This window comes from Polypterus senegalus, chromosome 8, assembly GCF_016835505.1.
Source record: "Polypterus senegalus isolate Bchr_013 chromosome 8, ASM1683550v1, whole genome shotgun sequence".
Taxonomy (NCBI): Eukaryota; Metazoa; Chordata; class Cladistia; order Polypteriformes; family Polypteridae; genus Polypterus; species Polypterus senegalus.
In genome coordinates, this window is record NC_053161.1 from 23,815,759 (window position 1) to 23,843,424 (window position 27,666).

The 27,666-nt window shown below is 37.0% G+C and overlaps 1 protein-coding gene across 2 annotated transcripts in view; it reads left to right on the forward strand.

The window, feature by feature from the left end:
• The window catches only part of slc38a4 (solute carrier family 38 member 4), an 88,532-nt gene extending 71,027 nt beyond the window's left edge, over window positions 1-17,505 (forward strand). For both annotated transcript variants that reach the window (XM_039760871.1, XM_039760870.1), the window contains exons 14-16: window positions 8,062-8,206; window positions 10,318-10,415; window positions 12,652-17,505. In XM_039760871.1, coding sequence (XP_039616805.1) covers window positions 8,062-8,206; window positions 10,318-10,415; window positions 12,652-12,753 — 345 coding nt within the window. In that variant the 3' untranslated portion in view covers window positions 12,754-17,505. The remainder of the gene's footprint in view (window positions 1-8,061; window positions 8,207-10,317; window positions 10,416-12,651) is intronic.
• Window positions 17,506-27,666: the final 10,161 nt, after the last annotated feature.

A 27,666-nucleotide genomic window follows, 5' to 3' on the forward strand; every position in this document is an offset into this window, starting at 1 on the left:
TACAAGGCTTGTTAGTTCAACATATTATTCTTTCACTTATTTTAACATTTCTCCTGTCTTACTTGTTGCTGCATTTCTTAGGGAACTTAAACATTTCTTAAGGAGCATAAATGATGTTCTGGTCTCTTTAAGTAAAAGTAAAAAAAAGTAGAAAATATGTAGATGTGGCAAAAGAACATGGTTACTAAATCAAAGCATTCAACATATTCTGTATATGGCATTTTTTATCTTAAACAGTAAGAAAGATTTACATTACTTTTTATGATTCTACTGGTATATTATGTCATGGTCACTTTGGAGTAATTATGTTTGTGCTAGCAGTACATAACATATACTGTACAAATCTTTGATGACTGAGCCTGTTTGAAATGCCCTTAATAAGAGTTTTTAAGGGGTGGGTGAGAAAAAAGAGCAAAAATGCTTTATTGTATTTGTTGGATTTGATTCAAAAAGGAAAACAGACAGTCAGGGGCAAATTCAGTGAAGAGCAAATAACAGATCCAAAGGCCAGTTTAAATCATGAGTTGCCCAGGTAAGAATTATAGTAACCAATAAATGTAACAAATTTGAATTGTGCAAAAGTCCAAATAAATTTCAGTACTTGTACTTTGAACAAACAAAACAGCAGATACTAAACGATTGACAAGCTGATCTTAAATAACACAACTGCCATGGGATCACCCACTGGACCAAAGTGTAATAATATGTATGCTGTTATCGTGACTGCAGACTTCAGAAAAGGGCCCAACATAACAAAAAAGTAAACAAAGACATATACGAGGTGTGGCAGAAAAGTAATGAGACTGGCAACACTGCAAGCGATCTGGCAACGCTGCGCTGTTGTCCTTGATAGAGCACATGTATCAGTACCCTCCCATAGCTCAGTGCGAGTTTCAACTCCTTCCGTTAACTACGTGATTTTTGTGACTGCTATTAGCGAAGTTGTGTTTTTGGTTGTGCATCACGCAAAATGAAACAGCGGAATTTGGAGCAACGTTGTGCCATTAGATTTTGTGTTAAGCTTGGAGAATCGGCAAGTGTGACGTTTGAAAAGTTAAAACAGGCCTATGAGGAACATTCTTTATCCCGAGCTCAAGTTTTTCAGGGAGGCCTTCAACTTCGAAAACCAAAGAAAGCATCGAACGTGTGAACACTCTTGTGAGATCAGACCGTCGTTTAACATTAAGAATGTTGAGTGAACAATTAAATTTGAACACATTTACCGTTCATCAAATTTTGACTGAACATTTGCACATGTGAAAGGTCTGTGCCAAAATGGTGCCGAAAAACTGCCCTCTCCGTAACAGAATTTTTGACCTCAAAAGGCATTCCTGTGGTTCCCCAGCCCCCTTATTCACCTGACCTCAGTCCGTGTGACTTTTTCCTTTTTCCTAAACTGAAAATGTCCTCAAAGGACGTCATTTCGACTTTAGAAAACATCCAAAAGAGTGTAACGGACATGCTGAAGACCATACCGGTTGAAGACTTCCAGCGCTACCAACAGTGGGAACAACGTCTCCATCGGTGTGTAGCTGCCCAAGGAACTACTTTGAAGGGGATAACATTGATGTTTGAAAAAAATAAAAACTTTGGTAAATAAAAAATCAGTCTCATTATTTTTCTGCCACACCTCGTACGTGATTAATAATAATTAATAATTATAATAAAAATAATTAATAAAAAGCTTGATTAAAAATAAAACAGGACAAATTACTTCAACTGTGACACTGTCATGGGCACTGACTTGGGCAAAGCATCTCCGTATAATTGTGGTGCTAACACCCTAGGCTACACAATTCAGAAATTTCTTTACCTCAACCAGTAAGATTTTCTGAGTGTTCATTCAGCAGCAAGACTGCGAGTGTGAGTTTTTAAATTCAGGCAGAGGATAAGCCAGTGCTAAACTTAGACTTCACTACAACAGGTTCTGCACAGAAATATGAATGATCTACTGCATGTCACCTAAGACAAAACAAAACCTAAAGCTCATCTCAATTTTGTGATGAGGAAACATGACTGTCTTGAACTTTAATGACTTATAGTGTTTAAATGCTTCATTAGCTTTAATGGATGATTATTCTAACATATACTAAGATGCTTAATAAAGAAAAGAAAGTCATTTCTGCCCCATGTCAAGGAAGCTGGGTATGTGGCCGTGATATCTTTGGTGCTCTTGTTAAACAGACAGAATATCTTTACTTAGCCCTTACCATCATTGACCACACTAACGCAACAGCTGCATGATCAAGACCTCTCAGTCAAGCCTGTGAATCACAAGCCCGCTGCCACACATTCGCTAAATAAGTGCTGTTTTAAGTATCAAAATGCAGACTTACTGTTTAAACAATAACTTTTTAGTATTATTCAAACACTACGGTAGTTGTGCATTTTCATTGTCTGAGCGTCTGTAATTAGTACATTCTCATGTATTTTTTTTTTAAATAATGGAACCTAAAATTTTACTCAATTTTACATCATAATGTTAAGCATTTTGTGAAAAACCTAGATATGTGTTATAAAAGCTTATATTGTCAGTGCAGTTTCTTCTCTGAGTTATTTTCATAGAAATACGTATATCTGCCCAATAGCAATTTTTTTTTTCTCTGAGATACATTTTTTAAAGTGTACTAAAGTGGCATGTTGTGCTTTTCTCCACATGCTTTCCAAAATGATTAAAAGTCCAGTAAGCCGAAGACATTTACACTGACTCATAATGTAAGCATATGGCTTTACATGAGTAAATATAGCACAGGTCACATACTATAGTTTAAGTATGATGGCATTGTGTACCAGAACAGGTTTTTTACTGCATGCTATGTAGAATGTGGAGAGACTGAGATGTAAAAAAAAAAGACTTCTGGTCAAGATTGCTTTCACCTTATCTTTTTTGACTGATTTTTTAAAAATACCATACAGTTACCACAAGGACACTTTACCTTCCATATATTCCTTCCTCGGTACTTCTGTTGAAATGCTTTTAACAGCTGTGACTCGATCATGTGATACTGACAGGGTGCGTGCTGATCGCTATTTTAAAGGTACATAAAAGCTGTCTGACACCATTGCCTGAATGGTGCTAAAGTATTTCTGACAGGCAAGACTTTTTGTACTGATGGGTATAATTTTAATTATGCTGTGTACCTTACAGCTTTGAATCTTTTAACAATTATAATGCATGCAATGTCAAAGTATATCCTGCAGGGGGCAGAAAATCCTAAATTTCAGTTGCTGCATACTTTAAAGAGATGACATTAAATATATTCAGTTACGTTTGCCTATCGTTCCAGTTGCAAAATGCTCTTTGCTTAAATTGTGTGAGTAATATTTAGTAAAGTAAATGGTCATTTTACCATTACAATTTATTTTTTTAATATTATATTACTTTTTTAAGGACACTATACATTAATGAGATAATGCATCCATCCATGTGCACATTTGTAGAATTTCTATCTATCTATCTATCTATCTATCTATCTATCTATCTATCTATCTATCTATCTATCTATCGATCTATCTTCAGGAGAGAAAGATCTCAGGGATAATCTGTGTTGTTTCCTGCATGAAAAAAATAGATATCTTCAGTAAACACACACACACACAGTAATTAAAATAAGTTTAACCAGGCATTTCAACCACGGGAACACTGTTTCACCTCACTGTTATTTAGAAAAACAGAAAAAGATTTTGCCCAAACTTTATTTTTTTATGTTTTAGCAAACTTTTTCAAACTTAGCTGTGTTTTTTTTTTATTTATTCATGCTAATATGCACAGGACTGGTTTTACATGTGGAATTATATTAAATTATATTTTTTCTGTAAGTTCTTTTTTCATTTACTTCAGCTTTACTCCATCTATTTTCCAACCCGCTGAATCCTAACTACAGGGTCACAGGGGTCTGCTGGAGTCAATCCCAGCCAACACAGGGTACAAGGCAGGAACCAATCCTGGGCAGTTTGCCAACGCACCACAGGACACACACAAACACACACCAGGGCCAATTCAGAATCGCCAATCCGCCTAACCTGAATGTCTGTGGACTGTGAGATGAAACCCACACAGACACGGGGAGAACATGCAAACTCCACGCAGGGAGGACCCAGGAAGTGAACCCGGGTCTTCTAACTGCAAGGCAGCAGCGCTACCACTGCGCCACCTATAGCTTTACTCCTTTTATGTTTATTTTGCTTAACTGCTTGTAATAGACTGACATCTCATCCAAAGTTTAGACACATCAAATGTTTAATGAGATAAGAAGTAGTTCACTGTCCAAGATTACATAGATTCACAAAATACTTGTACTGTTGTTTCTAATAATAAGTACAATATTTATAACACCAAAATAATTTTTTATATGTGGAATATTTTTATGGCAAATATTGATGTTTTCAATTGTAAAACTATTTTCAGTAGTGTCCATCATCTACTAAAATAATTTTAAAGCTTTTAAAAGCTTTTAAAGCTGTAGAACCTTTGCATAGGTCATAAGAGTTTAAATGTTTGTTTGATCCACTACAGTGTCAACAACAGATTTCCAATAATTATTAATTAAGCATATACAGCACTGTATTAAGAATCATACAAATTATAACTTCTATTCCATGATTTGTCAAGAGAAGCATTTTCTTTCTTTGGCATGCAAGTTTCTTTCTTGCAGGCTACCTTCAATTGAAAAACCTGTTAATAAGGGAAAAAGGTCTGGAAGTGACAAAATCGCTTTTTTAATTAACTTGACAGCTCTTCACTGCACGTCGGTACCTTCAAGGGATACCTGATTGTCAGTAGGAGGCCAGGCTGCTGTACTAATATAAAAAGATCAGATTTTGAGCTTATTTCATAAATGCATTAATTTTAATCAATCCCGCTGTGTTCTGTTTGTGAAATGTTACATCTGCTTGAAGCAGTGGGACTTTGGAGACTAACAGTATGAGACTAGTGTTCACATTGCAGTACAGAAGAGAATGCTGGTGGCGTGAGCCTTTTCAGGTGTCTTTGCCATGGAGGTTAACAGAACAAATCTTCTTTAGAAAGCATTTTGCTACCATACAGTTCTCATTCATGTGCGCAATGGAAAAGTTTAAAGGGTGTGTTTTATATTTAAAATATGTCATTTCAGTGGTTATGGGATCATATACAGGTCTAGTTTCATGTTTTTTTTGAGAGTACACTTTGTTATAGAAGTGTACCTCGGACAATGCTGTAGCTATAAATAGCCAGTCCCTTGGCAGACATTGTGGAGTGCTGGCTTGATAAATGGTGAGAGTCAAAGTGAACTGCACAGTACTATTTTATATTGCCACTCAGTTAGTTATGACTCAACATTCCCTCTGTGTCCACTCATAATTCACCTTTGATTCATTTTATGGTATGTTGGCATATTATTTCAAGGTATTTCTCAACAAATAATTAATAGTTGATACTTTTTAATAAAAGCACTGTATAGTATCCCTCAACCTCTTTTCTATCCATCCATTCATCTGACAACGCTGCTTATCCAGAGCAAGGTCACAGGAAAGGTGGAACCTCTCCCAGAAAACATTGGGCGCAAGGCAGGAACAAGCTCAGGACAGGATGCCAGCACATCACAGAGTGAACATACACACTCTCACACACATGCACACATAAGGGAACCTTTTAGCATTACTAATCCACCTAACCTGCATGGTAATAGCAATCTCTGGCTTTTCATGCTCACTCTCAACTCAGTTTTTGCACTTGACAGTTTAAATGGCTTTTGATGTCATTTGCTGCTTACTCACTTACCAAAAAATAACTAAAGTAAAATAATTAAACCTTTCTTGGAACTCACATTGACAAACTCAGTGCCAGGTGAGACATCACAAAGCATGTCTTTTGAAACAGCCCAAGCAAGAGAATTGCAAAACAAATTATAAAGGGAGATAGTGTCACAGTTATTTAAGGCAATTCTGTATCTCCGTGTTTTTCAGGAAATCTTAAATGTGTTTTATAAGTAGTAGGGCTGATTAAATGTGAGCATATTTTTGTATTTACTGATCACTTTGAAATGTTTGTTTGTTGGCTATGGAGGTATTCTATCTCTGGTGTACTGTATAAATTGATGGATGTTTGCTATACATCCCAAAGTAGCTTATGTTCTGAGAGATCCTGTACCAGCATAGTGCGAGGCACAGGCTGTCATTTTGTCATTACAAAAATACAGTAGTATAAAGAATTAAGGCACAAAACATCAGACTTGCGTATGTCAGTTTCTGAACAAGAAGCTAGTAATAGCAAAGCCATGCATCTACCGCAGCCAGTCACAAACCAAGCTGAACTGTATGGCTGTATATCCAGGAGACTGACTGTACAATAATAATAAATAGCATCACTGCCTCACAATTCTTGGACTTAAGTTCAGGCAGCATGCCTTCATTTGTGTTTGTATTTTAAATGCATTGCTACTGTACTTTGATTTGCATATCTAACTTACCCTTGTGCAAATATATGTGTTTGTGTGTGACAAAGAGTGGTCTGCAGTATAGTACTATTTCATGTAGGTTTGATTTTCGACTGGGTACACTTAGGCCCCTGACTATCCTTCATTAAATAAAAAAACAAAATAGCCTAGGAAAGTAGGTAATACTAGGGTGTGATGTATAATTTGGCACCCTGTAAGACACAAAGTTAAGACATACAGTAGTATAAAGTGATTTATAGAAGAAAATGCATTGGACTGTATGTGCAGAGGCATAAAACATAAATATCTTGAAACAGATCTTTTTTTAGTTATTCGAGATTTTAAAAAATGTGATGTTCTTAAATTAAACATGTAATCATGTATGGAGACACTGTTTCAAGATTGTAGTGATGCTAAACAGATAATGAAGCCAAGCCCTTGTGTGTGGAACAGATAGTATTTGTCAAGTATGACGCAAGCTTTATACGCAAGTTGTTTCATTTTTATTCCCTTCCTTCTTCCTTTTCCTTTCCCTTGACAGAGAGTCAGTTGACACTGTAACCTTGGTACCTAATTTTTTGTTCTGCCCCCAACAAGCAGTCCCTGCCCATAGCCATGCCCAGTGTGTCCTGTGGTGTGCCGTGAAAGTACAGCCTGTGAACCTTCACCTAGTTTATGTGAGTGGCAGGAAAGGGTGCCACATGTTTCTTATCACTCATTCACAAAAAAGCTTCCTGTGTGGTAAACAGTAATCTTCAGAGTTGATACAACATTTTGTTTCATAATTTGTAGTTAGTAATTGCCAACCATGTGGTTGTATGAACTGTTTTTTGCTGCCTGTTTTTCAAAATACTTTTTATTTTGTATCAATTTGCCTTTCAGCAATGCATATTCATGTCCCAACAATACATTAACATTTCAAAATTAGTCAGTCAGTCATTGTCTAACCCGCTATATCCTAACACAGGTTCACGGGGGTCTGCTGAAGCCAATCCCAGCCAACACAGGACGCGAGGCAGGAACAAATCCCAGGCAGGGCGTGTACACACACACACCCACACCACACACTAGGAACAATTTAGGATCGCCAATGCACCTAACCTGCATGTCTTGGGACTGTGGGAGGAAACCGGAGCACCCGGAGGAAACCCACGCAGACACGGGGAGAACATGCAGACTCCCCGCAGGCACGAAGCGAATCCAGGTCTCCTTACTGTAAGGCAGCAGTGCAACCACTGCGTCACCTATTTCAAAATTAGTCTGTTTTATATCTCTAATTTGGTGAATAAAAACGTAGCACACATTTTATATCCCAAATGCACAACATCATAAAACATTACCCGTTTCTTCAGTGTGTAGGTGTTGCCAAGTTATAAATTAACTAAACTAAAACAGAGTGTAGCATTCCCTCTATCTCTTTTCTTATACTTTATAGCTCAGTCTTAAATCAACCATGTCAAACTGGTATGTGTTAACTTTAAAGAAAACTTCCATCATTTCTTCTGCTTATACCAGAATAAATAGAGAAAAATATTTGTATTTATCTGAACTGATTTATTTGTAATCTAAGTTGAAACTGATGCTGCCTTTTTATGGATTTTCTTGTGGTTAATACAAAAAATACAAACTTTTTTTGTTATTTCAGATTCGATCTTCCATTACAACGTTGTTATTTAATGGCAGAGAATTCAGTTGGCTGAGGCACATGCTGATTGCGGCAGCTCTGCTTGCGTTTAATAATCTCCTGGTGATATTTGTCCCTACGATTCGGGACATCTTTGGTTTTATTGGTAAGTTTCCTCTCACTGTTCTTAAGTTCAAAGGAAGTGCTTGTTTGGAATGTGGGAGTGTTTTGTTAGCTTGTTCAGACCACATTCCAGTGGAGATAATATTTCATTGTTATTGTTACATTGTTAATAAATTTAGCGGTGGTTGTGAATAAAGCGTGCATTTTTTTACACTGGATATCATTTTTCGGTCTTAATGACACTGAAATGCAATGCTTTGTAATCTCACTATGATTTACAGTTAAGCATTAAAAAGAAAAAATACAGTAACCTGAAACTGCTAGTAAATATACATTTATGTTACTGCTTGCCCGTTACATTTATTTTGTTACCAGCTGCCAAAAATTTTTACAGTGACAGTTTAAAAAGCTATTATTTTGATTTCTTTTACATTTTCACAGTATTCATAATTGTTGTATAAGAAGTTATATATATATATATATATTTGAAATAGTATTACTTAATTTAGTAACACAAGTGATTATCAGACCACCTTCATTTCAGGATGTGCATTTAAAGACTCCCATTCTTGCTGACTGATGTTAAACATTTTTATTATGAGGAGCTGCAAATGTTATTAGTATTATTTTGTCATACAATATAAAAAACAGCATTCTAAAACAAAGTTAAATTGGTTTTTTGGTCCATAGCCTAAGAACAGGCTAATCCAGCTATAGTAATAATAATGATAATAATAATACTTTACATTTATATAGAGCTTTTCGCACTACTCCAAGCACTTTACATAGAGAGTAGGAAGCCACTTCAACCACCACCAATGTGCTTCATCCACCTGGATGATGCAGCAGAAGCCATTTTGTTCCAGTATGCTCACCACACCTTAGCTGTTAGGTGGTGAAGTGGTGAGAAAGATAGTCAATTAAAGACAGGGGATGATTAGGGGGCCAGAATGATTAGGCCATGGTGGGGAAATTAACCAGGATGAGGTACAGGATTGAGGATACATCCTTCAGGATTGAGATACATCCTTCTCTTTGTGAAGGGTGCCATGGGACCTCTTATGACCACAGAAAGTCAGAACCTTGATTTTATGTCTCATCCAAAGGACACCACAGTTTCCCCATCACTGCCCTGGGGTATTGGGATCCACATTCAGACCGCAGAATAAGCTCCCCCCACCCCCATTGGCCTTGCTAACACTTCATAGTAGCTCTGTATGTCTGTAATGTATGCCCATGTCAGTTGGTGAACTCCATAGCAGACACATAAACTTTATAATAAGCCAGTTCCATATCACATTTTAAAAACAAAACTAAAGTAGAAAGGTACAAGTTCTTTTGACAGTGGACCATGTAGTTTGTTAAAATATGAAGAATGTATCTGTGCCAGACAAATGTTATTTTTACAAGTAATTTGTAATGATATATGCAATACAAAAAATGTCAAATTAAAAATGTACATTATGACATATGTCAAAGGCTTCATTCCAAAAGAGAAGACAAACACAAATGACTCAACATACCTCAATGACAACAGCATGCCAATGTACAGTACTTGTATTTGTTTAGGCAGCTGAAAGATTCAAAAAGTGTCTGAAAGTGTTTTAAACCCTAGATATTGGTGATAGTTCTCTTAATTGACTGTTTTTCTTTGCCAGCTTAGTTGACTTTATAATCTTCATGTTCTATTCTGTATGTGCAACACCCTTTTTTCTAATATGGACTGCTTTGAAAACCATCCATCCATTATCCAACCCGCTATATCCTAACTACAGGGTCACAGGAGTCTGCTGGAGCAACACAGGGCGCAAGGCAGGAAATAAACCCCAGGCAGGGTTCCAGCCTACCGCAGGGCACACACACACACACCAAGCACACTCTAGGGACAATTTAGGATCACCAATGCACCTAACCTGCATGTCTTTGGACTGTGGGAGGAAACATACGCAGACACGGGGAGAACATGCAAACTACACGCAGGGAGGACCCAGGAAGTGAACCCGGGTCTCCTAACTGCGAGGCATCAGCGCTACCTACTGCACCACTGTGCCACCCTTTGTAAGCCACTCTATGCTAATTATTAAATAGAAAAGATTCTTTATCAGATTATGAAACTGTTTAACTGTTCTTTTTACTTTGTATTTGTTGTTTCAGGGGCTTCGGCGGCCACCCTTCTGATATTCATACTGCCAGCCTCATTTTACCTCAGATTAGTGAAAAGTATACCTTTCCGGTCACCACAAAAAATTGGAGTAAGTACTGTGCCTTTCACAAACTCATTAGCTTCTGTATACAGAAATATTTATAGGATGAAGTAACTGTAGAGGGGGACCTGGTAGGGATAAGGGGTTGTATGACAGAGAGAGGGACACAGAATAAGGGTGTGGAGAAGCACACTCTGGCAGGAACTATGTATGCAAGCTTCAGCATTAGTGCAAGAAGATGAGCACAGCTCAGGTGTATGTGTTAAGAGCCAAAAAGGGCAACAAGTGAGGTCAGTAACACACGTGAAGAACAGACGAAGTCTGAAGGCAGGTATACAGTGTTGCTAAGAAACACAAGTGCTAAAGATGCCTGACTGTCCAGTAACAGAGAAAGAAAAGAAAAGAAACACTAGAGTTGCCTGCACTTTCTTGTTGCTAGAGGACACATGGTCCCAAGGAGGAAACTTCTGGAATCTATCTATCACTCACAAAATGCAGGCAGCAGGGTAGTTGCCTTAGAGATTTAGCCCTTGAAGGCCACTAAAGGTTTGATGGGCGCAGAGCTGTAGTTTGGTGGCCCTGGTACAATTCAAGGGTGGACCATGACCCTGAAAAGGATACTGGGGCTTGCCGAGAAATTACCACAAGATGGAGTTTAAAACCCCTCTCATACCTGGAAAACCTTTGAGTGTGGAGTAAGGAGGGGATGAAGAACAATAACAAGAGTAAGAGAGGCCAAGTGTTAATAAGAGAGAGCAAGAAAGTAAGTGTAAGATAGGAGTTGACAAAGTGATGTTTTTTGCTAATTTTAGGTCTTTTAAAAAACAACTCAATCCTCATCTGTTGAGGAAGGCTTTTAGCTCTACCTGACTTTATTACCCTTCTTTCAGTTTATGTCTGTGTCAAGATGCTCATGTAACCTGTGTGTGTGTGCTAGACCATCAATTATGTTGTCTGTTAGTTCTGTTACTTTTCTTTATTTATTTATATGGTTTAGTACAATGCCATATACTATGTACCTTGCCATTCTCTCTTAAACTCGGTGAAGTGCCTAGAGCATAGGAAAGGCGCTATATAAATAAAATGTATTATTATTATTATTGCAGAAGAAGCAGGGAGAAGGAAAATGTGTTTGTTATCTTCTTGTATGAACACTCTGTGCTCTCCACTTGTTCTTCCCTTATCCATTATTTATTAGTTCAGTAAAATAACTATGTTGGCACTTGGTCTTCTGGGCTTTATTTTAGGTTCACTTGCATTGTGGTTTTTAAACACAATGCCAGGCCTCCCCAGCCACCCAGGTGTGTGTTGTTTTCGTTCCAGCCAGTTTCCTAATCCTGCCTTTAACTGAGCACCATGTATAAACATAGTAGATTATCTATTAATCATTTTCTAAGAAATTTACCTCAGGGTGTTTTGAAATATAACAGATGGTGCACAGGATTCATTTTGCTTCTGTTGGTTGTTAACAATATGTTAATTACTTGATGCAGAAAGCGGAGGAAATTAAACTTGATGTTCTAGTGTGGATCCCCAAATTTAATGCATTTTTAATCTGTATATCTATCTACCAGAAAAATACATTCACAATTATAAGTACCATCTTATAGTGCCTAAGACACTTAAAACTTGAAAAATGTGTGTTACTATAGGAGTAAAATTCAACAACATAAATAAGAGAGTCTGGCAAGGATCTGGAGAATGATTTGAATGACTGTTAGCAGTAGGAGTCCTAAACTGCAAAGGCTTTTTGTGTCACTCAGTTCTGTGTCCCACCAAACATAAATTAGGAACTGACAGGATTGTTGCACAAAAATTGGTTGTATGGCCTTTATTTTGTGTAGTGCCAAACTCACAAGGTAGTTTACAAATAATAGGAACACTGGCAAATACTTTCCCAAGTGTCATATACTGTAGTAAGTCAATGGTGACTTTTGCAACTCTTCTAATTAAGTAAAACTCATTTTACAAAATTACATTGTATTTTATGCCATTCCAATCTTAACAAACTCACTAGGTAATTAGAACAATGGAGCACACTTTGCTTAGTGTCAAAAAGCGAGGCTATGGTGGGGAAATTTATGACTTTTGTAACTGAGTAAAAAAAGATGTGAAAGTATCTTCCATCATGAGTGCTCATTCCTTTGTAGCTCATGGTTTGGCTCAATTATGGTACACTTGAATAACAGAAACATGCTGTGTCGTGGACATTTAATGCTTTTTTTAACCGTAATCCTGCCTTTAGTCATTGTTTTGTAATACCTGTGCGTTTTCTCTTCCGCAGGCCTTGGTGTTTCTTACTGTTGGAGTTATTTTCATGATCGGAAGTATGTCATTGATAATTACTGACTGGATCCACAACCCTCCAGGTTCTGGTGGTCACTAGACTTACTGAACAGATAAGCTGAAGACACTGATGAGGAAAAGCTCTGAATTGTCATACTCCAATGCAAGCACACGGATGAATTCAGAAATGTTGCATCCGAGTTAATGGTGTGATTCCATACTGATGCTTCAATAAGATTCTAAAGACTAAAACTAAGCATTTTTTCACAGTTCACTAAAAAGCTACTACACTAAGTGCATCTACAGTATTTATGTTACTAAAATTATTATTATTATTATTTTTATACATAGCATATGTGTTGTTTTGTTTTTAAATTATCGTCTCAAGAAAGCAGCAGAAATACAGCTGCTAAACATAAGCAGTCATCTTATTAGAATTCATATTTGTAGAAACCAACACGAAACTAACCAAGAGGGACGCTTGTATCCAGCAGAAGGACCCGTTTGATTAGTTTGCCTTGGACTTACTTTTAATTGACTGGTGATGGGAGAAGAGACCATTTAATTGTTTCATGTTTTCTGTTGTGTTTTTGAGTTTGCATTTATATTTACAGCAGTTTACCTTGTGTGGGGATCTTTTTCCTTTGCCAACCCTCATCATGTATTTAGAGAAAGAAACTTTCTGTAATTGTAAAGGAATGGTGGCAAAGGGCAATGAGAAACACAGTATGCCAGTGAAACTTGAACTATATCCTGCGTAGTAAGATATCCGTAGCCCAGATATCTTCTGTATGGTTTGGAGGTTCATAATAAAGTCATTTCAGATTGTTAAGGAGATAGCTGATCCTACTATATATATACATACCTTGATGTATGTTTCTGAATCTGTATATATTAGGGTCAGTAATAAGCTGATATATCAGATTGTAGGGAAGAACCTTTTGTCCCATACTTACTCTTGCCACTGTTAATACTCCTTGACACAATATACCAGTTCCATTTAAGAAGATATGCACAGGAGCTCTTGTACATCTCTAAATTTTCAGATGTCAGAATGCATGGTTCTCCATCCAAACCCTAGAGTATTTCCCCTTGGTAGACAGATACCATCATGGAAGGCAACTTAAAATCAAAAGCATACCTCATCCCAGAGATTTTGATTGAACAGTTTTCCAAATGACCTCAAAAGAGTTTATAGGGTTATTGCCTTAGATTAGAGTGCCTCACTATTTTCAGGGGATACACTTAATAAAAGAAGGACTGAACCAGTTTGATAATACAACTAGCACTCGGAAATTGTGGATAGTTTTTAGAAAACCACCCAGAGTGCTAGGGATGCAGTGAACTCACAAGTTCAGTGTTGGCTACAACTGCAAGAAAAGAGGTGTGGGAAGAGTGTGGGACCACCTCTCATTGTGGATAACATGGCCACAATGTGAGAGTATTATAGTACTCTTCAAACACTGGCACTGTTGACATACATTCAGATCGGGCCCAGTGGAATAAAATGACATGCTCAACTGTTCAGGAAGAAATATGTAAGTGCCGTTCTGTTTCACCAGTGGCAGAAACATAGGTTAGCCATCTCAACAGTCAAATGGACAGATCTAAAGTGATGGCTTAATTTTGTGTTCTACTGTCTGTATTTTTTATCCCTTCCTTGTGTGCGTAACATGTTGCATAAAACCAATTGTTTGGCTTTTATCACCTCTCTGTGTAGTTGTGTGCCATAGCTGCTAAGGGGATTCGGTTACCCCGCTATACATATATACATACACTTATGTGTCAGTGTATTTGTATATTAGGATCACTAATAAGCTGAGATATCAATTTCCTTATAAGTATTTGCTTGTTTCTTTACTACATTATTTTATGCTTCTATTTGACTTTATTCAGGATTATGTATGAGATGATTATTTAATATAAAATAGTTAAAAATAGCTCCACTTTTCACATGTTAATGTTTCTTTTGGTGTGCTTATTTTCCAAACAGTTTGATGAGAGTGAAAAAGCAGATTTTGCCAGGTATATAACGTTTAATGGCTTACCTTGATATGCTTGCTTATAAAGTTAGTGTTTTTGAGCTTCAGTAACTGTACCTACACAATTTGAATATGTACATTTTATTTCCCTGTTCCAAAATTTTTAAAAGTGTGCTAAATTTTAATTTCCATGTCATCAAATTATTTTTGCCTCTATTAGTGCTGTAAAAGTGCTTTGCAGTGGCAATATCTTCAATGTATATTGCTTATTGGTCGTAAGCCTTAAAGTTAAAAAAAATCTTTAATGACTATTTCATGTTATTATCTGTTTGTGGAAAATAAGTTTGGCTTTTATAGCTTTTAAATTTAAAGAGTACTAATTGAATGGAGGTGACACAGTGGTTAGCTTTACTGCCTCACAGCTCCACACATCTCGTTTCATTTCCCAGCTTGCTCACTGTTAGGGGCCATCTGTGGTTTTCTGTGGTCTCCTACAGTATCCCAAAGATATTAGTCAACCCAGTTGCTGGGTGAGTGTGCCATACAGTGGACTGGCATCGCACCATGACCGGTCCCAGCCTTGTGCCTAGTGCTGCAGCTCCTTGTGACCCTAAAAAAGGAAATATAGGTTTACAAAAAAGGTGAATGAATGGATTGATGATATACTACTGTATCAGATACAATGTAAGCTAACCAAAAATCAGTTTAATGTGAAGTATCCAAAAGGTAGACACAACATAAATGAGGAAAGAATGGGATATAAAACCGAGAGACGTTTTGACTCCACCTGTAGCAGCTCATGCAGTGTTTTTTTGCCTTAATGTAGAAAATGGCACGACAAGCCTCTACATTTTATACATGCCGAGTAAAACGACCTCTTGAGGTTCAAAGACTAATTTATATATTGCTCTTGACTTAAAGGCCTTCTTGTAAAAGAACCCATTTTATAAAGGATTCATCAAATAGTACACTAGTGCTGCTTGTGCTCTGTTTTAAATGTATTGCTAAATACCTCCATTTTCATCTTTTAAAAACGTTATTTAGCTAAATGCCGACTTCACACATTTCCAGCAATTGATGTGCCACCATGTAAGATGCTGAAACACTTAAAAAAGTTAGCTTAAGATCTTAATGATCGCATTTTCAAACCATGTGTCATAACACCTAAAGAAGATTATATTTCGTTTTTTGGATACTTTCTGATAATCCTGATTCTTAAGTCTGCATACTGTTTTTTGTTGTATTGTTAATTTTCATCAAATCTGTGAGCTGCAGCTGCAAAACAAAAATCTATTGCAGAATTTCATCCACACGAAAGGTCAGCAAAGGTTTGTGTTAAATCCAACGAACCAAAGTGGACAGTATTTATAGATCTTTTGTAGATCTACTTCTATGTACGACAAAGAGGATATTTCAAATGAAATGGCTTAATATTATTTGCATGTGTTAGATTACATACATGGTCTTTTTTGAGGATTGTATATGTACTGTAAATATTGTGTTCCATGTTATATTTTGTAATTTGAATAGGGCTATAAGGGATAATGCCACCTTTCTCTTTGTGTTATAAACAGGAAAGAAGTTCCCATGGTTTACGTAGACAATTAGATGTGAACGTGCACTTAAAGCTGAAACATTGCTATTTATATGGCACATTAATTAAAATAATCACTGTGATTACAGAAACTATATGACTGTATGTCTGGGCTTGGTATACTTTGCCTGTATATATATTTCTTCATATTAGCGTATATGATGATTGTCTTCGGGCTGAATTCACTTTCGGTATTAAAAATTGTAGAAAACCATTTACTAGAAATATTTAACAATTTTCATTGCTTTCACGGATTTTGCATGCAGTCACACTACAGTACTTGATCATTTTTAACGCCAACATGTTTTGCTGGTCGTTCAGCAGTGCCATATTTGTGAATACTGAAGGACAGCACCTTCATTCCATAGCAGTGGAAACCTTGAAATTTGATTCAAATTGGGTTTTTTTTTTGTGGCAGGAAAGCATTATCCTGCTGTGCCTAAGGTGCTTGAAAACTTCAACTTGCCATTTCTTTTTAACCAAATGTGCCTGAATGCATTTTTAGGATAGCCTGTGAGGGGCTGAAAATCTGAAAATAGAAAAGAAGTACGGTAAAGGTTCAAGATTCCCTGAAGACTTCCTGTGTAAATAATTGAAACTGGGGGCCTTCTGTTCAGATTGATTCTTCTTAGAACAAACTTTTTTAGAAATTCATTGCTCATACAGAACAGGCATAAAATGAAATTAAGCCATTTCCTTCCATCAGGCACTTTTGGAAACGTGTAAAGTAATTACAGACAATATTTTGATGTAACTTAAACGGCAGCTTCAGTGTTTACATACAGAACAAAGTAACACATAGTTCCCTCCTGCAAATGAACTAAAGTGAGGGTCCAAAAACATCATCCGTCTGTATTATTATGTACAGATAGTGTTTTTTGCAATGATCAAATTCACACAGTGGAGGGTTTAGACGATGCTGCCAAATGTAAACCTCAGGGAGGCCTGACAAATAAGGTAGGCATTTGGGATTAGCAGTGGAGTATGTTTTCACCGTGTAGAATGACATCAGTTCAGGTGCTCATAAAGGTTTACAGTTTATTTCACTACAGAACCCTAATATAAATGGCTATAATTAAATGTATATATGGAACATTTCTATACAATGCCTTTTTAGTACGTGTTGTTGGTTTTTATCATGTATTTTATTTGGGAATAAATAGTTCTGCCTATTGTGCACATTTACAGCTATTTTATCAAACAAAAGGGGTCTTTTTGTATTAGAGAAATGATTGTAATATTATGTAAAATGCTAAATAAACAATAAAAGATACAATTTTGTAGCTTGTCTATTTTTTTATGCATACCAGTGCTTGGATCAAACTTCTGGGAACCATGCAAGAGCTATGGGTGCAGTGCAGGTAACAGCTCTGATTATTATACATGTATGTGGAGAAAAATGCAAATGACCTTGCATTGATGCTACAGAAAAAGACATCAGTCTATGACAACTCTGGATTAAACTGGTCTTGCTATTATGTTAGGTTATGTTTAATATCCATCCATCCATCCATTATCCAACCCACTATATCCTAACTACAGGGTCACGGGGGTCTGCTGGAGCCAATCCCAGCCAACACAGAGTACAAGGCAGGAAACAAACCCCGGGCAGGGCGCCAGCCCACCACAGTATGTTTAATATGCAATGGGTTATTTAGAAAAGTTCCCAAATTTTGATAAATGTTTATGCACCTAATGTTGATGATAAGGAATTTATACAAAATTTATTTGCATCCATTCCCAATCTGAACACTCATAAACTTATAATGGCTGGGGACTTTAATTGTGTTCTAAATCCACTTTTAGATAAGACTTCCTCCACAGGGGGAACGGCAACTAACACCGCAAAGATAATTACAAAGTTTTTAACTGATCACAACTTATCAGATCCCTGGAGGTTTTTAAACCCAAATTCAAGAACATATTCTTTCTACTCACCAGTACATCATTGCTACTCAAGGATTGATTACTTCTTTATAGATAATAACTTCTTGCCTAAGATTAAATCTTGTAAATACGATGCTATTGTTATTTCAGACCATGCTCCTATGATCTTGGAGCTGAAATTACTAAGCCCCATACACTCACCCCAAGAGATGGCCTCAATCCGCTTCTATTAGCTGACGAGAATTGTACTGAATTTATATCCAAACAAATTGAATTCTTTCTAGAGACAAATACATCCCCTGAGATCTCTGCAGGAATACTCTGGGAAACTCTTAAGGCCTTCTTAAGAGGACAGATTATCTCATATCTTTCCCACAGAAATAAATCCGAAGCGAAGAAAGTAGCAGAGATAAAAAGTGAAATTACTAAAATAGATGAAGAACATGCCAGACTACCAAGCGAGACTCTACATAAGAGGAGGCAGGCTCTACATTCAGAATTAAACCTCTTGACAACTAAAGAAACCGAACAACTAATTTACAAATCCAGACATCATTATTATGAACATGGAGAGAAAGCTAATAAGCTTTTAGCAACAAATTCACAAGCAAGATGTATAACGCAATCTCGTAATTACTAACACGAATGGAGATAAAATCATCGAACACAAAAATATAATGTACACTTTTAGAGACTACTATAAATCCCTATATACTACTGAGTTTAAAGAAGACAATATACAATCTAATGCATTTCTGGATAAATTACAGATACCACAAATTGACGCTTTTAGTGTGGAGGAACTCGATAAACCTCTGTCATTATCAGAATTACTGGATGCTATAAAGTCACCCAAGGTGGAAAAGCAGCAGGCCCTGACGGCTACCCTGCAGAGTTTTACAAGAAATTCTCCGCTCAGCTAGCTCCCTCCTATTAGCAACATTTACAGAAGCCAGAGATAACCAATCTCTTCCACAAACCTTTCGCCAAGCACTAATCACTGTCTTTCCAAAACAAAATAAGGACTTATTACAATGTGCATCATACAGACCAATTTCACTTCTGAATAACGACGTTAAAATACTCTCTAAAATCATAGCTAGAAGGATGGAGAAAGTGCTCCCTCGTAATATCACAAGACCAAACTGGATTTATTAGGGGCCGACACTTATCTTCAAATCTTCGACGCCTGTTTAATGTAATATACTCACCAACTAAATCAAACACCCCAGAAATATTATTATCATTGGATGCAGAAAAGCATTCGACATGATTGAATGGAAATACCTTTTACTATTTTGGAGAAGTTTGGGTTTGGCCCAACATTTGTGCATGGATTAAATTACTGTATACTAACCCAGAAGCTTCAGTTTGCATCAATAACATTTGCTCAGACTACTTTAAACTAGAACGTGGCACAAGACAAGGATGCCCTTTGTCACCACTGCTGTTTGCAATTGCCATTGAACCACTGGCAATACATTGTCGAAATACTGATCAGATAAAGGGGATTAGCAGAGAAGGACTGGAACAGAAAATCTCATTATATGCAGATGACATGGTACTGTATATATCGGACCCAGAAAATTCTGTGCCTGCAGTCTTAGCAGCACTCACAGAATTTCAAAAGCTCTCTGGTCTCAGAATTAATCTGAATAAAAGTGTACTCTTTCCGTGAATTCGCAAGCATATAATATTAGATTAGACACCCTTCCTTTTATCATTGCAGAACAGTTTAAATACCTCGGGGTAAACATCACAAGTAAACATAAAGCTCTTATCAACAAAATTTCGTCGCCTGCATGGAAAAAATTAAACAAGACTTGCATAGATGGTCAACCCTTCATCTCACACTAGCTGGAAGAATTAACACTGTTAAGATGAATATTCTTCCTAAGCTCCTTTTTATTTCAAAACATACCAATATACATTAATAAATCGTTCTTTAAGCAATTAGATTCAACAATAACCTCATTTATTTGGAATTCTAAACATCCACGCATCAAAAGAGCGACCCTACAAAGACAAAAGGCAGAAGGTGGCATGGCTCTACCTAACTTCCAGTTTTATTACTGGGCAAATATACAGTCGATAAGAACCTGGACACAAATAGAAGAACATACACAGGCATGGACCGCAATAGAAGTAAAATCCTGCAGTACTTCTTTGTATTCCTTGCTCTGTGCTCCAATAAACACACGTTATCGGCAATACACTAATAACCCAATTGTGCTCCACTCACTTAGAATCTGGAACCAATGTAGAAAGCATTTTAAGACGGAGAAGCTTCTTTCTGTGGCACCCTGCAAAAGAACCACCTCTTTCAACCCTCACAAACATATGCAGTTTTTAATATCTGGAAAAATTTGGAATTAACTTGCTTAGAGATCTTTATATAGACAACGCCTTTGCATCCTATGAACAATTACATTCCAAATTTAACATTCCAGCTACAAATTTCTTTCACTATCTTCAAATCAGGAACTTTGTTAAACAGAACCTTCCAGATTTTCCTCATCTTGCACCCTCATCCACGCTGGAAAAATTATTGCTCAATTTCAAGGAGTTAGACTCCATCTCTACAATATATAAAATCCTTTTACAATCCCTTCCTTTCAAAGATCCAAGAGGACACTGGGAAAATGACCTCTCAATTAATATATCAGAAAAGGAGTGGAAAGTAGCAATGCAGAGAATTCACTCAAGCTCCATATGCAAAGCATACAATTATACAACTCAAAATTATATATCGAGCACATCTGTCTCGACTAAAACTCTCAAAATGTTTCCAGGGCATGATCCAACCTGCGAACGTTGCAACCAAGCCCCAGCCTCACTGGGTCACATGTTCTGGGCCTGCACCAAATTAACATTATTCTGGACAAAAATTTTTAATTACCTCTCAGACAGTCTTGGACTCACAATCCCTCCTAACCCATTAACAGCTGTGTTTGGGGTTCTTCCAGAGGGTCTTAAGGTGGAGAAAGACAAACAAATTGTGATTGCATTCACTACACTGTTGGCACGCAGACTTATTCTGATAAACTGGAAGAACCCAAACTCTCCTCTTTAAGTCAGTGGGAAACTGATGTGTTATATTATTTAAAATTGGAAAAATCAAATACTCAGTTAGAGGATCTGTGCAGACTTTTTTCAAAACATGGCAGGATCTAATCAGTAATATTTTGAAATGAGTTTATAAAGCACAGAGAATTTGTTGATTTAGGTATTTTTTACAAGCCTTAAATTTTACACCATTTGGCTTGCTCTCTCTCTCAAGGGTGGGGATCGATCTGTTCTTGGCATACTTCTTTTTTTGTAAAACTTGATTACTATGTATTGATTATAATAAAATTAATAAATAAAAAAAAAAAAAAAAAAAAAAAGAAAGAAAAGTTCCCAAATCAAAATAAATACAAAAGCAGCCAGAAGTACAATGGAGGGCGTGACAGATTAAGGGCCCTGTCGTCCCCTTGAACACTCAGACTAGACGCCAGACACCAGATAAAAGTCCAAATATAATTTTTCTTTGAACTGTATAGTGCACAAAGCACCCTCCACTCCACTATTCTCATAAATACACACCAATCAATAGTCAATAAACAATCTTCCACTCCCAGACGCGTTGCTACGCTGTCACCCAGCTCAGCTCAACTACTGGGATCTCCCACAGTCCTTTTATATTCCCTGACCTGGAAGTGTTTCCGATCCTTCAGTCCGCGTGACTTCCTATCACTTCCGGGTCAGATCAAAAGTCCTCTTCTTCATCCCGGAAGTACGTCATTTCCCTTGTCGATGTGACTAAGATGTACTTCCGGGTTATAGGGAACGTAAAAGTCTCTGGGCTTCCCTGCAGCGTCCTCTGTTGGCCCCCTTAGGTATCCAGCAGGGCTATAAAGGAAAACTCCACTGTCCATGATTCCCTGCTGGCATTCGGGGCACCTCCATACTGCAGGGAGGGCTCCACCTGGTGGCCTGGGGGTATTGGCCAGGATGACTGGCTGGCCATATTCCACAAGGGTTAATTGCAAAGATGAAATACTATACATAATAAACAAAGAAATGTCCTGCTAGTTAGTATGCCTTCATTCTTCGGATTTATCCCTGATTCAAGTATGTGGGCTTTCCAAAAACACTTACCAATCAGTATGCACTCCTCCAAACATCTTATGTACCGTCCTCCCACCAGGAGAGCTCTTGCCAACAACCATCCTTCAAGCTCACTACAACTTTGACCAGAAGAAATTTTGATGCCAGACCTTAGAATCAAAATAGGATGACATGAAAACAGTAGAAAGCAATAGACCATGCATAGATTTGCAGTGAGTCAGGAGTGTCTGGATCCATTTTGTTTGTCTGTTTCTCTAACACTATCTTTTTGGTCTCGCTGGTGATGCAAGTGAGGTGTGCCAAGAGTCTGAAAGGGGTCCAATGGAAATGGTCAAGAATTGGAAGGGATAGATTTTACATGGTATAGCCAAACGTTTGAAGTGTGCCAATTTGATCTGTGAGCTTTATTCTACATTACATTATTTTTCTTAAGACGGGTAATTGAGGCCATGAATGGACACAGCTGAAGTATTTAAGCAACAAGGAGAAGGTGAAACAGATGAGAAGAAACAAATGGAAGCAACTCAGGCAGGCTATTAGCAGGTGTACCCCTTGGTTTGGTGGTCAATTTATGGTCAACATTTAGTGGGTGCTATTTAAAATCGGACTGCGCAAGCAAAACGATTGAATCCCATGTTTGGAAACTTTATATTCTTAATTTGGATCCAAAGACTATAAGAAAAATATGAAGGTTCTGGCAACTGCACTGATAATTGAAGCTCATCTACGTACGGATGGCCATACCTAGGAACATGCCTCCCGCACTCTCAAAGTATCCAGAGCCAACTGCCAAAACCCCACACTTCATTGTGCATTGCCAGGAGCTTCCTTCAAACTATTATTAAATATTAAAAGAAGCTAAGTATATCCTTTGTTTATTGTTATTTTCTCTTTCCAGTCTTAGAATTACACCCTTACCCCAATAACCATTAGTGACAACATAACAATATGCTTCATACGTGTATAACTTGGTAATAGAATGAAATCTATGTCAAAACTATCGAATGTAGAATGTACTGCCCTAACCTAAGACTACAATATGTCAACAAAAGTTCAGAAGAAATATTTCCATGACCAAATAATGAATGCTGTGAGCTGGAATGTCAATGGTCTCAATCCACGAATTAAAGAGAAAGAAAGTAATCTTGCACTTAACAAGTCTAAATGCCAAGATAGTATTATTACAGGAAACTCACTTATTAAGCAAGGACCAGTTTCAGTTCCAAAGAGCGTGGTCTGGCCAAATTTTTCACTCTAACTATACAAAGAAAAGCAGGGGTGTGGGAATCCCTAAAACTCCCGTTTTTAGTTTCAGATGCAATATCTGATTCTGAAGGTCGATATGTCATGGCGACAGGCAATTTATCTAATGCTTAAATGATTTTGTTTAATATCTATGCACCTAACGTGGATGATAGAGCTTTCTTTCAAAATGTATTTGCATCTATCCCTAATGTGAACACTCACAAAATTATAATGGATGCAGACTTTGTTTTAAATCCTGACCTGGATAGATCCTCAGATACAACAATGATAACATCTAATACTGCAAAGATGATTACATAGTTTGTAACAGATAATAACTTATCTGACCAGTGGAGGTTCTTAAATCCTATGTTCTCCCCCATACATCATTATTTCTCAAGAACCGATTATTTCCTTATAGACAATAATTTTTGCCCACTATCAAATCCTGTGAGAACAACGCTATTGTTATCTCTGACCATTCCCCTCTGATCATGGAGCTTAACTTACTGCATCCTACATGCTCATCTCATAGCTGGTGTCTTAACCTCCTTTCATTAGCTGATGAGAGTTGTATACTTGTTCCCTGGACACTTTTTACTACTTTTTACTACTTGGACATGGGCATTTTTATCACTCTTTAATTTAATATTGTTTTTTATCAGTATGCTGCTGCTGGAGTATGTGAATTTCCCCTTGGGATTAATAAAGTATCTATCTATCTATCTAGAATTCATATCCTTACAAATTGATTATTATCTTGAAACAAATGCATCTTCAGATATCTCAACAGGTATACTCTGAGGGCATTTTTAAAGGACAAATTATTTTATATCTTTCTCACAAAAATAAACTGGAAATCAAGAAGGCATCTGAGTTAATCAGCTGAATTACCAGAATAGATCTAGAATAGCCAGGGGCCTCATGCATAACGCCGTACATAGAATTTGCACTATAACATGACATAAGCACAAAAGCCGAAATGTGCTTAAGCACAGAAAAATCCAGATGCAGGAATCTGTGAGTTCGCCAACTTTGGCATTCTTCCTCTACATAAATCCCGGTCAATTTAAAAAATGCGTGCTCTCCTGCCCCAATTCCTCCCAGAATTACGCTTCTTTGAATATGCAAATCAATATAAATAGCACTTAAGCTAGTGTTTCTCAACCTTTAAGTATTTGCGACCCGAGTTTTCATAACAGTTTTAATTGCGCCCCTGTAACATTTTTTTGAAATGTAGATGCATATTTTATTATACCTAAATAAAAAAGAACTTGTCAGATATCAAAGTCGCAGTGAAAAGGCGAGTTGTAGCCCACCATCTAAGTGTTATATGAAAGCTTATTAGGGTACAGAGAAAAAAAAGGCACACAGTGGGGAAAAAGCACAAAATGTCAACTTCAATCTCGAAATTTCCACTTTAATCATGTAGTTTATTTTGTCATTAAAGTAGAACATCATAAACTTCATCTTACAATCGCTTAATTAACCAATTTCTCAAATCACATCGTAATTAAAGTAGCACGTTAAATGCTTTGTTTTGTATGTGTTCTTCTATGTGCTCCATGTGTGTGAATCACTACTTGCTTCCATTCTTTCTCTTTTGCAACAGGACACAGAATCCATTGCATTCGTGCTATTACAGCTCTCTGAATAACTAAAATACTGAGATGTACAGTATACGTGATATCATTTTCATGATGATAGGAGTTAAAGCACGTTATTAAACATGGTTTTCATGGTGGTGCAGTGATTGTGCGCGACCTTCAATCAAATTATTTATTGCAGCAGTACTCATGGGCAGCTCTAGGCTCGTGGCGGCCATGGGCAGAGAAAGAATCTGTGGCCCCTTCGCCCACCAATGTCAATATGGTATCTTATGTGTTTAACTTTTGTTGAAATGTGCCGCTGTGTTTTTAGCTGTGTCGTCATTGTCTCTTTCTGTTTTATATTCAATATACAGTATATTGGCGTGGCCGCCCCTGCAGTCCTTGCTTTTCTTTCTCCAAGTGACCGATCGCCACACAATCAGCTCTGTAATACACGTTAAGCCATCTGTAAGCTTAGAGCGCCGATTCTTCAAAACATTTAAGAAACATTGAAATATCTTCATAGTACATGTTTAATTATTCTGTCCTTCATGCCAGTCCCAGTGAAGAATATAGATTATTTAAATGAAGTTAAAGTTTTATCTGTATAATATAATAAACATATTTTGCTGCATTTCATCTTAAAAATGATATCGTCATCAGATGTAAATACACGCTTTATAAAGTGGCGTAGGTTGTGCAATATTATAATTGTAGTGCAAGTTTGCAGTTAGGTAATTCTTCTTATAAGTACAGATATTTCTACAAGGAGCAATTGACTGAGTGCATTTATAGTTCTTGGGATGAAACTGTTTCTGAACTGCGAGGTCTGTACAGGAAAGGCTTTGAAACGTTTTGCCGTGGCTGAGACAGCGTGTGCTTGATGCTGTATACCGATAATTCTCTTTCCGATCAGCTGCTGCTGTGATTCACACTCAGATACAGTGATATAAATACTCTGAGTGGTGCAGTGAGAGTAATATGGAAAAAGATGATCCGCTGTGGCAACTCCTAACGTGAGCAGCTGAAAGAAGAAAAAGAAGAAGAAGAAGGTGCAGTGAGAGTAACAATGCTAAAGCAGTTATGGTATTTGGAATGCTATGGCTATTCCCTGGACCATTATATTGTTACAGGTTAACTACAATCACATGCATTTCACTAATAAACAATATACGATTAATTTCAGTGTATTTATAAAGCCGTGTCAGGAATGGAAAGGATAACCACATAGGAACAGTAGCACTTCTTTGACACTGGGTGCCGCCAGTCTGCAAAATCGAGCAGAGAACTTGCGTACAACAAAGTATGAGGTACCGTGGAAATGTGTGTGGCTTTACACCAAGTTTAGGTTTTATACATCACGATTGAATGTGGAAATGTTCTTACACAACATTTCTGTGCATACGCACCGTTTATACATGAGGCCCCAGGTCTCCAAATGATGCACTCTATAGGAAAAGATAGGTTTTGCAATCAAAATATAACATCTTGACTACTAAAGAAATAGAACAACTTATCTTTAAATCGTGACATCATTATTATGAATACAGAGAAAAGGCCAAAAAATCCACAAGCAAGAAGCCCATAATGCAATAAAAACAATTAACAATTAATTATTGACCATAAAAATATAACTGACACATTTAGAGTGTACTTTAAGTCCTTATATTCTACTCAGTTTAAAGAAGATAAGACACAATCTAATGAGTTTCTTGATTCATTAGAGACACAATAGCTAGATACTCTTAATGCTGCAGAACTGGATAAACCGCTGACAATTTTAGAATTACTAGATGCCATATACTCACTTCAAAGTGGGAAAGCAGCCAGCCCTAATGGCTACCCAGTGGAATTTTATCAAAAATTCTCAAATAAGCTAGCTCCAATATGATTACCAACATTTATAAAAGTTAAGACAAAAAATTCCACCTCAAACTTTTCACCAAGCATTTATTAACATCTTTCCTAACAAGTACAAGGATCTACTACAATGTGCATCATACAGACTCAATCTCTCTTCTGAAGAATGATATTAAGATACTCTCCAAAGTTCTAGCCAGAAGGACTGAAAAAGTGCTTCCTTCCGTAATATTACAAGACGAAACAAGATTTATTAAAGGCAGACACTTCTAACCTTCGACATTTGTTTAGTATAATACATACATCCATTATACCTAACAACCCAGAGAAAAAGCATTTGATATGGTTGAATGGGACTACCTATTCACCACATTGCACAAATCTGGGTACGGCCCAAACATAGGTGAATGAATGAAACTACTTTATACTAGTTCAAAAGCCTCAGTTTGTATTAACAACAACATCAAACCCTAACTACAAACAGGACTGTTTCATTTATGTTAGGTAGATTGCCCAGAGGGGACGGGGCGGTCTCTTGGTCTGGAATCCCTACAGATTTTATTTTTTTTCTCCAGCCGTCTGGAGTTTTTTTTGTTTTTTCTGTCCACCCTGGCCATCGGACCTTACTTATTCTATGTTAATTAATGTTGGCTTATTTTTATTTTTTATTGTGTCTTCTATTTTTCTATTCTTCATTTTGTAAAGCACTTTGAGCTACATTTTTTTGTATGAAAATTTGTTATATA